Raw genomic sequence first — 12704 nt, 5'->3', positions numbered from 1 at the left:
TGGCTTCCTTCCTCAGGCAGGAGGTGGCCTGACTTGCCAATGCCCCTACCACACTGGTAGGTGCAGGCCCCCTTCTGCCCCGGAAGGTGAGCTCCCTCCACTCGTGTTCAGCACCGCCAACGTCCAGCTCTACTGTTATACTGGACAACCTGGATGGCAAGGGACCCAGCTCCTGTTCACCTGACAAACACCCACTGTGCGCTCACTGTGTGCTGAGCATCGTTCTAGGCAGTGGGGACACAGCCGTGAACAAGACAAAGTCCCTGCCCTCGCAGTGTTGACTTGCTAGTGGAGGAGGAGACACAACAGATAAGAATATACACCTCAGAGCTAAGAAGGAAAATAAAGCAGGTGAAGGAGTAGGTTACAAGATGATGTTACTTTAGACTGAGAGGTCAGGAAAGGCCTGTTGGGGAAGGTGGGCTTTGAGTAGTGTTGGGGGTAAGAGCTTTCCTGGCAAGAGGAACAGCAGGTGCAAAGGCCCTGAAGCAGGACCAAGGTTGATGTGTTTGCAGAAGAGCAAGAAGGCCAGAGCGGCCTGAGCTTCTGGAGGCAGGAGGAAAGGTGCAGAAGTTGAACAGGCAAGCGGGTACCAGTTCATGCAGGGCTTCCAGGCTAAAGAAGATGTTCTAAGCGTGTTGGGGGCTCACGATGGCAGATGCAAGTTGGTCTCACCTTCAAAAACCAAGCTCCATCCTCACTGCTTCCCCATATACCACGTGGGGCTTTCTGACCCATTCATTCTCTAAGAACAATCTCCAGACGCCTTCAATAAACCCTTGGAGTCCCAGACAAGGCTCCTTCAGGGTCGACCCTCCCATCCTGGGGACTCCACTGGGGCAGGGAAGGGACTGGCTCATCTGTGCACCTTGGCACCCAGCTAAGGCCTGGCCACAGGAGGCCTCAGAAAACAGCAGAGTGTCGATGGTCACTAAAAGGGATTGTAACCCTTGACCTCCACCTCCCAGCAAATCTCCCTGTGGGAGCAAGTTGTAGCTTGTTCAACTCTGCCCAGTGGCAGAGAGAAGGGGCTGGAGCAGGGGGAAGGCAGCTGTGTCACCGCCCTGGCCAGGCCTTGTCCAGGGTTCCCAGGGTGGATGGGCAGGGCAGGAGGCCTCCTCCCGTCCCTCCTCCTCACCAGACTCTGAGATCCCTGACTTAGTACGTGGCTCACATCCTGTCAAGCCCCTCCTCAAAGCCCTTCTGTCTACGCGGTGCGCCTGAAAGAAATCCGAGCCTCACAGCCCTTCCCAGTGATGTCAAGCTTCATTTCTCGCCCCTACCTGAACACACCTGCAAGTCCAGTGATGGGTACATTTGCTCACACCTCCGTGCCTGTGCACAGGGACTGCCTCTATTTCTTTATTTTTTATTATTTCTTATTTTGGGCTGCACGGCGAGGCTTGCGGGATCTTAGTTCCCCACCAGGGATCGAACCCACAGCCCCTGCAGTGGAATTGCGATGTGCTAACCACTGGACCGCCAGGGAATTCCCGGGAGTGCCTCCGTTTGGACAGCCCTCCGCCTCCCCTTTTCCTCTGGACCTTGCCCACAGTGCTCCATGTCACCTCCTCAGTGAAGCCCCCTGGGCCCTCCCAGGCAGCACAGCCCTGGCACACTCTGTGCATCTCTGTCAGAGCCCAGACAGCTGGGCCCCACCCAGGGGGGCCCCGTGTTCCACCAGAGGAGTTTTCTAAAGGGTCACTGAGGTACAGAGGACTGGGGGTGGGGGCATCTGCGTCCTGCATTATTTATGCCTGTGTGGCCTCAGTAAGTTTTGGGAGGGATGTGTGTGCACATTTAGAATCAGTATGTTGTGTCTAACGCTCAGCTTAAATGTCATGTCCACAGAGGTGTTACACCTGACCCACCAATCTCAACCAAGTTCTCCCACGATCCCTTCCCCCGGCCCCTTGTTCCTTTCCTTCCCAGATGTTATCACTGTTCATAACCAACTACACACTGAGGTCCAATCAGTACCCATCCTGTTGGCTCCAAGCTCTTGGAGAGCAAGGCCCAGGTCTGTCTTGTAAATCACTGTTTCCCAGCTTCTAAGATAGGGCCTGGCTCACGTAGGGCCCAGTTCCTGTGTGATGAATGAATTCATTCCGTGAATGTGTGATGAATGAATTCATTCCGTGAACGTTTTTAGACCTGAGCATCTACCCATTTTCATTTTGCTCTAAGGGAACAAGTCTAAAGTGGGGAATGTCTGTGTGCTACAACTCAGAACACGTCCCTTCAGGTCACTGTGAGTGGCTTCCCTGTGGGACTTCTGAACGTGGCCTGTGTGCACCCATGGGCATGTGGGCTGAGATGCCGCCATATTTAGTATCTGTGTTTGTACCTTTCCTGCTGAAAAGAGGAGCACCCTGGTGTTTTAGTATTTGTCTTGCCGTGTGATGTTTCGGTACCTACGAGCACGCATAGATGTCTGGGCTTTCATACCTGTGTGTGAGTGCGTGCTTATCCTTGTTTTTATATCTGGTATGTCCATTTCAACATCTCTGGAGACGTGCGCACAAGCACCTGTGTGGATTTGTAGGCTTTTATATCTACGTGTTTTCTAAAGAAAATCTCTGACCAAGGGTACAGGTGCCTGGGTCTCAGGACCCACGGGTGCACAGATCTGTCATGTATTCGAGAATGTGTGTGCGTGTGTCTATTTTAGAACCACTGCATGTGTCTGCATGTATATCCATTTCAAAATTTCAAAGTCTCTGACTATACTTTGTAGTTTGGAGGGTGTGTGTGCGTGTGTCTGTGTGTGTGTGTGTGTGTGTGTGTGTGTGTGTGTGTCAAGAATGACATGGATGTGGGTACAGTTGTGTGTCCCTCTTCCCCTTTCCAGCCTGGATGAGTACCTCTTCTCTGCCTCTCTCTCACGCACACCCACCCATGCTCATATGTGCCGCGCAGATGGGGAGGGGGCCAGGGTGTCAGCGAGCTCCTGTGTCACAAGGTTAATTTCTCCGCAGCCAGGCAGGCTGGGCCCTGAGGGGAGGGGTGGGGAGGGGCTGGTCCCCACAGCCCCTCTGATAAATATGTATTTGGGGCTGCTGTGCTCAAAGGTCACGCGGGGAGAAGAAGGAGGAGGGGCGCTCTGCACTGTGCGGTGCTGCTGGGTCCCAGCCAGGCCCCGCCTGGGTTGTGTGACCCCCTCCAGAGGGGTGATGCATAGATTCAGGGAGATGTCCCCCTCATCTGGCCTGGCCCACCCCACCCACAGCTATGCTCAGAGGGAGATGCTGTGTGGACACACAGATATTCAGACGCTGGAGCAGGCAAGCACACAAGTCCACACCCGCTGATGCCCAGACAGAGGCTCTGACGGACGCACAAAGGCGGCCTTGTGGGCCACCAGGTGCATGGACAGCTGGAGTCCAGGCCACTCCTTCTCCCTCACCCCAACCTTCACCCAGCACCGAAAAAAAATACAAGCACACAAGAGTGCACAGCATCTCATGAAAAGAAAGGTCCTTGCACACTCAATGCACACATGCACGTAGGAGCACAAAGGTACACGAGGTGCCTCAAGAAGGGTCCCTGAACACTTTGTGGGTGGGTATGTACACACACACACACAAATGCACATACAAAGATGCACACAGATGCACCACCACAAGAGTGCCCAGGACACAAAGTTCTACGGAGGCAGGTGCACGCTGATGTATGTACACACACATACGCACACATGCACACTCACCCATACAAAGACCCCAAGACACGCACACCAGGCAGGATGCCGGCAGGACCGGGCTGGGAAACCCACCCTGTCGCAACACAGCCGGCTCTGGCCCTCTCCCCACTGAGGCGAGAAGGGCCACCGGTTCTCTGGTCTGTGGCCCCCCAGCCGGCTCCAGCCAAATGCGCCATCATTTGTCCAGCCCCGAGTCACATCAATTGTCGAGCCTCCCTCCTCGCTGACCGGCCATCTCGGACATCAGCGGCCTCGGCCATTAGTCGGCTCCCGCCTCTGGCCTGTGTTTGTTGAGTCTCCCTTACCTGGCAGAACCGTCCAGACCAACGGAGCCCTTTCAGGGTCTGCCTGACCCCTTCCCCAAGGGATTCTGAGGTCCCCTGTCGTATGACCCTCAGCCCAGGCCTCAGGGCGACCCCCTCCCCTCGGCGCACCCCTCAGGCGGTCATTCTTCAATGACCGCTGCCCACGGTGGTTCTGGTGGATCTCGAGGCTGTGTGTTTGAGTGTGTATGTGCGTGCGGGAGTGTGTCTGTGTGTGCGTGTGAATAAGGGCTTAGGATACCATCAGGTGTGCTTAAAGTCAAGGAGTATCTGAGCGTGTGGATGTCAGGGGCGTGCCTCACACGTGTGTGCGTGCATGTGCACATGTGTGCGTGCTGGAATGCAGGGAGTGACTAGGTGTACAGGTCTGGCCTCGGTACAGGGGGCTGTGAGGGGCTGTTTCTGTCTCGGGCATGGGGGTTAGCGCGGTACAGGCGTCTGCTTTTCAAGCAGTTGTGAGCAAGCGGAGTGTGTCTCTCCCAGACTCTGCTGCGCGTTTGTGAAAGTGACAGATGCTGCCTCCCTGGCCTCACTGCGGGGGATTAAGTCTGTGAATGCCACATGAGTCCGAACCCCGGTGGGGGAGGGTCCCCAGTCTGCTCTTACACTCACGTGTGCGGGCCACAGCCCTGAACGGTATAGGGTCTTGGGGATGACGGCTAAAGTACCCCCTTGCCAGTTTCTCTGAAGGAGAGCGCGTCCGAATGGACGCCGGGGTGAAGGGCTGTGTGTGTGTGTGTGTGTGTGTGTGTGTGCACAGGCGCTCACTCACGCTCACACACTAGTCCGTGTTGTCCAAGGCACGCTGTCGTAAGATGCACATGTGCGCTCAAGATCACACACGTGATAGCTCCCCAGGGCCAGAGAGATCAAGTCCAAACTTCTCAGAACCTCCAGAGATAGGCCCTGCGACAACGTGCCAACCTCAGCTCTTAGGGCCATGACCCCAACCTGGGCCGCTTCCTCCCTGCTCCCCACTTCCCTCAGTCATCTTTCCGCCCTCCCCGCTTGCCCCCTTCCTCAGTGCCTGAGCATCCTCAAAGACCCACTTCCCTGTTTAAACACACATCTCCCTCCTCCAGATTCCCGATGACCCAGAAGCTCCCTTTGTGCTCCAGGCACCCAGAATCTTGTCTAAGGCTGGGTCCACTTCAGAGCCCATGGTTGGTCCCTAACAATCGTTTTCAGGTAAGGAGTGATCATGCTGCCATGGCCTGACTACCTCAGGGAACTAACTGTACTTCATTAGCTGGGTGGCTCACACCACTCAGTAAATACCTATTGAATTCGGGGACCTAGGAAGTGGGGTCACCACCTCCAGCCTCCTTCCGAGTGTGTCAGAGCTGGGAAAGCTGCCTGTCCCGAGGATCTAAAGAAGGTGGGGCTGTGGATGAGTGAGGGAAGGGGCACCTGCCTCTCAAGGCCACCACCTGCATCTGGGAAGGTGGCTGTGCCACACGGGGCTCACCAGCAGGGGCTGGAGAGGGAGGGAACCTAAGCTCATCGGTAACCCTGTCATTGAAGAGGGCCAGCCCCAAACTGTCACCCACAGAGTGGGCTCTCAATCTCACTCCTTTGCTGGCTTTCCCTTCAAGATACAAAGCGAAACCCAGGTCCTCAAAGCCCTTGTTGAGGCACGTAAGGCATCCATCCACCTGACAGGTCCCGGGAGAGGGCCTGTGGATGGACGTCTCAGGGGGCAGGGAGGAAGTGGGGGAAGGCGCCGAGCCAGGGAAAGGAAATGGTGCTGGGACAGATAAGAGGAGAGGGGCAGACCTCCAAAGATAGGCCAGGCGTGATACCAGGAGTCCAAGACCTCAGTCCTAGCACCGCTTGGGTGCTCATAGGCTGAGAGAATCAAGCCCTCATCTGTGAAAGGGGCACCATCAGGGCTGCCGTAAGAGGTAGGCAGTTGTAAGAGGTGTCGTCATCGTTATTATTATTATTATTATTAGATTAGGAGTTGTTAGGCCCAAGGGAAAAACAATGAGTGATATATATTTAGAAGAAAGAACAGACCCCGGTCTGAGGAGACCCCCACGTCCACTCTCTCCTCCAACAATTCCCCACACTCAGGTTTCTCAACCATTTCAATCCTGAAAAAAATACTGGAAATTAACCACCACATGCCAGACAGGGAAACTGCTTCCTTGCCCCCATCTAAGTCCAAGTACCCACTGGCATAGCCATCTGTCCCCCCATCCAGGGTCATGCCCCAACACACTACGAATATGCATCAGAGCTCTGACAAGCTCTACCCAGGGGGGTGCTGAGGTTGGGGGCCCTAGCTTGGCTGTCACATCAGTGGGGGAAAGGATTCTGGCCTATGGCCCCTGCATGCAAGGAGTGAATATGTATGAAGCAGAATGCAGGGGGCCTGGGGTGACCACTGATGGGTCTGCTGGAAAAAAATCTGGCTAGCATGCTGTTTAGGATGTACGGGCTAACCTCCATCACACACACAGCATGGCTGTGGGCGCACACACACACACAGACACACACACTGTGGCTGAGCTCTTTCCATACCACGGTCCGTGAAACAGACACCCTCCATTTTCCCTGCAAAGACTGACAGAGGGAAGTGAGGGCAACCAAGGCCCCCAAGGACGGCACTGCAACCGGCCGGAGGGTTGGCCAGCGGCCTAAGGGAAATGGGGATCTGGACCTTTCCAATGGACGTGGATGGGCCTCTGTCCAGCCTTATCCAGAAATCAGGAAGTAGATGCGGAATCCCATTACCAGCAACTGGAGATGCTGCCGGTGGCCTTGATGCGATTCCCTCCTGGCCCGCCTGCCAACCCCTGCCACAGGACGCTTTGTTACTACGGAAGAGCCAGGGAAGGTTTCTGTGGGCTGGCAGACTTCGGGGAGGGGGGATATTTGCTTGTTTTGTTTTCTTGAACCCAGCTTCAAGGTTGCTGTGCAAGCAACCACCCCTACGCCCACGACCTCTGTGCACGTTTCTAATCACTAAACCGGGACCCTGCTTCACAAACCCACCCTCCCTCTGACCCAGGACACACAGAGACCCAGAGACACCTAACAAGAATAACAACAACAACAGTAATAATAGCTCTATGTCGAAACGGTATTATACTTTCACACAGGTGACTTTATTTCATGTGTACTCTTGGGGCACACACCACGGTCAGACCTGGTACTTGCACGCAGAGCCTGTAGGCCAACCACGCTGCACGTACAGACTGACGTACTCACCGCCGATGCCAGACTTGGCACACAAACCTGCACACGCGCCAACGGCCGCCACGCACAGAGCCAGAGTGCCTCCCGAGCGCACATGCAGCGAGGGCTCCACGGACATCGAGGCAAGGAAAGGAACTTCCAGGATAAATACTCGCGCCAACTCCCTCCTGCACACGCATCACCCACAATGGAAACCCCGAGTACCGGCCCCACCCCCGCTGGACACACATGTCACGATTCTACACCTTTTCTCTTCACTCTGCCAAGGCTCCCAAGCCCTGCACACAGTCAGTCCGTCCTGCACGCCTCTCTCAATGCCCGCAGGCCACGTACACATGCACATGGCCGCCATGGTCTGACTGTACTCTCCAGGCTTCGCTGCTCGCGGACACCACGCTCTCCCTTCCCGCCCTGGGGGAGGGGGCAAATTCACCTGGCAGGATGGTAAGAGGCTAAAAACTACTGAGTTAAGCGTCTCATTGGGTCTTTCCCTAAATCCAGGACCTGCTCCCTAACTCTGCAGGCCTCAGGATGGAGGGAAAGAGCGGGGAGTGGTCAGCAGGCCAGAGGCTTTCTCTTTGGATCTTTTACCTGGGGCGCAAAAGCTCTGAGGACCCTCTCAGATGGACCCCCGCACAAATGGCCTCCCCTTTTCACTTCCCACTAGCCATCCGTGTCATTTTCTTTTCCGTCCACACCCTTCTCTCTCAGCGGGGCTGAGTCCAGAACCATGAGCCCTCACTTAAAGTCCTCCCCTCCCCCTGCCATGGCCCCAGTGAGCATCCAGTAGGACTTCTCCAGGAGGCCAGAGGAAAGAGGGGGATGGCGCTAGAGCCCCCCCACCCGGGGCAGACCCACGCCCCCAGCAGGGATGAAAGAGGGTGGAAATACATGGGTCTGCGGAATAAGGCTTAGGCTCTGGTGGGAACTTGGGGCAGTCCTGTCTTTGCACAGAGCCCCTCTACCTGGCACGCTGTTCAAGCCGAATGCTACAAAAGTGATGAATAAATGAAGCTGAGGGAGGGGGTAGAAAGGACGGGGCGACAGGGAAAATGAGTGGCAGGGAGGGAGACAGGGGGAAGGGGGAAAAGAGAGAAAAAGAAAGGGAGGGTGGAGAAAAGAAAGATGGCAAAAAAAGAAAACCTGAGGGGGTGGGGGGGTAGTTTTTGTGGAGAGGAGGAAGAGACAGAGAAACTGGAAAACAGGGAGAAAGAGACACCAGCAAAGGAGATGGAGAAAAAGGAGCCCGAGGTAGGACATGAGAGGAAGAAAAGAGAAGGGAGAAAAGAGGCAGGAGGAGGCGGCCAAGGGGGGTTCCCCAAGTTACAGACTTTGCCCAGAGAACTGAGGGGCGCACCCTGGCTCCCCAACATCGCTCTGGGGCCCTGGAGCTCTGCTGCCCACCTCTCCGGCCAGAGATGCCAATGCCTCTTGGAGCCCCGATCCCGGCTTCCACCCTTCTGGCAGTCCGAGGCACCCCGTTTCTTTCTCTTGCCCCTCATTCCCACCCCCAGCCCTTGCTCATTGCCCGTGCCCTCTTACCTCTCCCCCCCCATGCACCCTGCTTGCTTCCGAGCTTCAGACAGCATCACCAACCCATATCCTCACCATCATCACACTACACCGGCCCCCACACCCCCAGGAAAGGGAGGAAACAAACAAACAAACAGGCGGCACCGCCACCAGCCCTGACCCCCTCTCGCCTCATTTTCTCCACAGTCGCCCGCTCCCCAAATGCAGGGTCCAAAATGGGGATCCCGCCCAGCCCGGGGAGCCTCTCCAAAGCGCCGAACGAAGCCAGTCGGGCGCAGATGCCACCTTGTCTCTCCTCTCTGCGCTCGCTCCTTTTTGTATATGATGGCCCCAGCCGCGATGTGGTTTATTTTCGTCTTTTTACTGGTGTTATTTTTTTCCTCTTTTCCTTTATTTTTTTGGCCTGGGGGCGGCAGCGATGAAAGCGCCCACCGCCCGCCTCCTCCGCCAGCTCCCGGCCGGCCGCTCTTTCTCTAGTCTGCGCTCCTGGGCCTCCCTCCTTTCTCTTCTCTGTCTCCGCTCTGCTCCTCCGTCCTTTCAGTTCCGTCCCCAGTCGACTGCTCTCTGCTCTCTCCTCTCTCTACTGCCTCCTCCTCTACGCCTCCCCTTTCCCCTTCCTTCTTGCCCCTTCTCCCCTTATTCTCTCCCTCTTCACCTCCTCTGCGTCCCCATTTCTTCCCATCCCTCCCCCCCACAACCACGCACATCTCTCCTTTGGTTCCCTCGCTGCCACCAACAGTAAGCCGACCCCCCACACACACCTCGCCCCCAAATAATAAAAATACCCAGCCAGGGGGCAAAGCCCCGACGCCGGGCGCCGGGAGGGAGGCGAGAGGGCCGGGGCCGCAGCGGCGGCGGGCAGCCCGAGCGCGGTGCGAAGCGAGCGGCGCCCGCCCGGCTCCCGCCCGGAGAGCTCTCTGCAATAGGCCGAGCCGGCTGCATTAAGCTTCTTGCAATCAATAAAGCGCGGGTCAGATTATGCAAAGCGCAGATATTAATATGCAAAGTTTTAAAGATTTTTAAATGGAAGGGCGAGCGCGGCGCGGGCGGGCAGGCAGGGGCTGCGAGGGGAGAGGGAGGAAGGGAGGGCGGGCGGGCGGCGCGCAGGCGAGCTGGGGAGAGGAGGAGGCTGCCCGCCGCCCGCCCGCCCGCCCGCCCGGCTGCGCCACGCCGCCTTGCCTTACCGCTGCTCCCATCGGTAGGCGCCGCTGTCTTCGCCATGCGCGTCAGCTGCACAGCTCCGAGGGGATGGCCGAGGAGGAGCCGCCGCCGCCAACGCTACCCCCGCTCCCGCTCCCGCTCCCGCGCCCGCTCGCTGCCTGCTGCTGGCGCTGCTCTGGCCGCTGCTCCTCGCCTGAGCTGCCGGCGCGAGCCCAGGCGCGCGCCATCCCCGGCTCCCACCTTGTCCCCATGGCAACCCCGGGCCCAAGGATGCTCAGAGAGAGAGCGCGAGCGAGAGAGCGAGGGGGGAGAGAGGGAGAGGGAGAGGGCGGGGAGCGCAGGGGACACGGAGTCAGGGAGAGGCCCCAGACTCACAGAGACACAGAGATTCACAGAGACAGAGACACGCAGAGATAGGCTGAAACAGACAGAGGCTGAAACAGATAGAGATGCAGTAACAGAGAGAGGGGAGAGGGGTGGGGAATAGAGGGGGACACAGAGACAAGGAAAAGCACAGAGACCTACAGAGACACACAGAGATACACAGAGACACACAGAAGGAGACAGAGGGGAAAGGGAGGGGCAGGGAGCAGAGGGGAACTCAAAAGCAGGGAGGTGCCCTGAGGCCAGGAGACTCACAGAAACACCCAGAGACACAGAGACATCCAGAGACAGAGACAAGGGGAAAAAGGGAGAGGGAATAGGCAGGGAGCACAGAGGACTCAGAGGCAGGGAAAGACTCACAGAGACAAAGAGATGCCCAGAGACAGAGACATAGAGTCAGAGAGACACAGAGACACACAGAAACATATGAACACAGAGACAGAGCGAGAGGGGTGGGGAACAGAGCGGGACTCAAAGGCAGGGAGATGTCCTAAGACCCAGAGACTCAAAGAGACACCAGAGACACAGAATACAGGAAGGAAAGGGAGAGAGGAGAGGGTGGGAGTACAGGGGATACGGAGGCAGGGAGAGACTAACAGAGGCAGAGAGATGCCAGAGACACACAGAAACATGTAGACACAGGCATGGGCGGGTGGTGAGGAGAGAGGTGGGGAGAGCAGATGGGGACATGAAAGCAGAGAGAGGCACTAAGAACCAGAGACACTCAGAGACAAAGAGATAAGGAGAAGAGATCCATGCAGAGAGAGAGATGAAGAGCCAAAAAACAGCCACAAAGAAGCAGACAGACAGCAGATGTGAATAGTCACAGAGAGAGAGAGACAGAGACACAGATAAGAGAGAGAGACATGCAAGAACCAGAGATAGGAGAAAGAGCCACACTCAGAGAAAGAGGGAGGAAGAGGCAAGACAGAGCTGGAGAGATAGAGAGATAGGAAGACACAGAGACAGGCACAGAGAGATAGACATGGAGATAAGAGAGACATGCAGAGTCAGAGAGATATGAAGAAAGAGCCCAAGAGAGGCAAAGCCAGAAAGACACTGACAGAGACCAAAAGATACAGAGACTGAGATAGAGAAAGAGAAAGAGGCACAGAGAGAGAGGGGCAGAGGCAAGGAGATAGATGACTTGTGAGATGTAGACAGAAACACAGAGAAACATAGGGATTCCGAGAGGGAACCTAAGAGACAGAAAGCAAGAAATGTGCAAAGAGAGACACAGAGGCCAAGACGGAAAAAGAGACAAGAAGAAATACAGACAGAGACAGAAAGCAAAGACAGAGATTTACAGAGGCAAAGTGATGACGCAGAGAAACACAGAGATACAGAGACCTGGACAGAGACTGCAAGAGACAGAGGAGACATCTAAAGAGACAGAGAGAGATATGGTCGATGGAGACAGACAGACGCTGGAAGAGGCGCCCTGGTGGACAGAAATCCTTAGGGAGGTACAAGACAGAGACACCAAGAGATAAATGGAGAGTCCGAAATACAGAATGAGACTGGAAAAGGTGTGTGTGGCAGGGTGGGGGACAAAGAGGCAGAGCCTAGGGAAAGCAGAAAGGTGCAGGCTGGGGTGAGGGCAGAGACCAGGAGAGGAACAAGGGGGTCTAGGGGAGCGGAGGGGGAGAGAACAGGAGAGCAGGTTGGGGGAGACAAAAATAGCAGGGAGGGGAGGGAAGCAAGGAGGGCAGGACACGGTCACTGAACACCTCCCCTGTGCCCGACACAGTAAGGCTGGGGAGGGAGAGCAAGGAAAAGGAGGCTGAAGGGGAGGGGACCCTGGGCCCCGGGCAAAGTCGGCTCCGAGTCTGAGGAGGACACGTGGCCGCCGGCCCCGGCCGGCGGGGGCGCTGCGGTGCAGGGCGGAGGATGGGGCTGCGAGTGGTACCCAGACCAGGAAGGGGTTTGGGGGAGGAGGGCGCGGGCGCGCCGCGCAGTCTGGGCTCAGCAACTAACTGTCGCTTTGTTACCCGTCATCCGGCTGCCCCGTGCCGACTGAATGGGCACACAGGATCGTCGCGTTGGGTGCGTGAGAGAAACATGAGAATCACCAACTGCCCACGTGTACCGTACCGAGAGGGCTCCCGGGACCTACAATGCAAGTGCGTAACAGAAATAAATACAGGAAACACCTACCCCGCGGGCGTACAAAGTAAGTACACGGGACCGTGCAGCGTTCTTAACAGACACGGAAGTACCTACTACCCCGTGTGCGCAGCAGCCTCTTGGGACCCACAGTGTGTGCACAAAACAAATAAATGCAAGAAATACTCACCCCATGTGCATACAAAGTAGGTACAGGGACTTTCGCAGCCCGTGCATAAGAGACATGGAACCACTTAATACATCCTACACATCACAGGCCCTCAGGCCCTCAG

General features: G+C 56.4%; 1 protein-coding gene across 2 annotated transcripts in view; it reads right to left on the bottom strand.

The window, feature by feature from the left end:
• POU2F2 (POU class 2 homeobox 2) overlaps nt 1-12704 on the bottom strand; it is a 76531-nt gene extending 63827 nt beyond the window's left edge. Inside the window, exons 1-2 of one of the 2 annotated variants that reach the window (XM_029206560.1) lie at nt 12602-12704; nt 9945-12417 (exon numbers count right to left, since the gene is read on the bottom strand). In XM_029206560.1, the coding sequence (XP_029062393.1) occupies nt 9945-9981 (37 nt within the window). In that variant the 5' untranslated portion in view covers nt 9982-12417; nt 12602-12704. The remainder of the gene's footprint in view (nt 1-9944; nt 12418-12601) is intronic. The other variant, XM_029206589.1, reaches the window with a different exon arrangement.

The sequence above is a fragment of the Monodon monoceros genome, unplaced genomic scaffold (genome assembly GCF_005190385.1).
Source record: "Monodon monoceros isolate NGI ecotype Baffin Bay Population unplaced genomic scaffold, NGI_Narwhal_1 Super_Scaffold_10, whole genome shotgun sequence".
Taxonomy (NCBI): domain Eukaryota; kingdom Metazoa; phylum Chordata; class Mammalia; order Artiodactyla; family Monodontidae; genus Monodon; species Monodon monoceros.
This window is presented reverse-complemented; position numbering and strand designations above follow the sequence as displayed.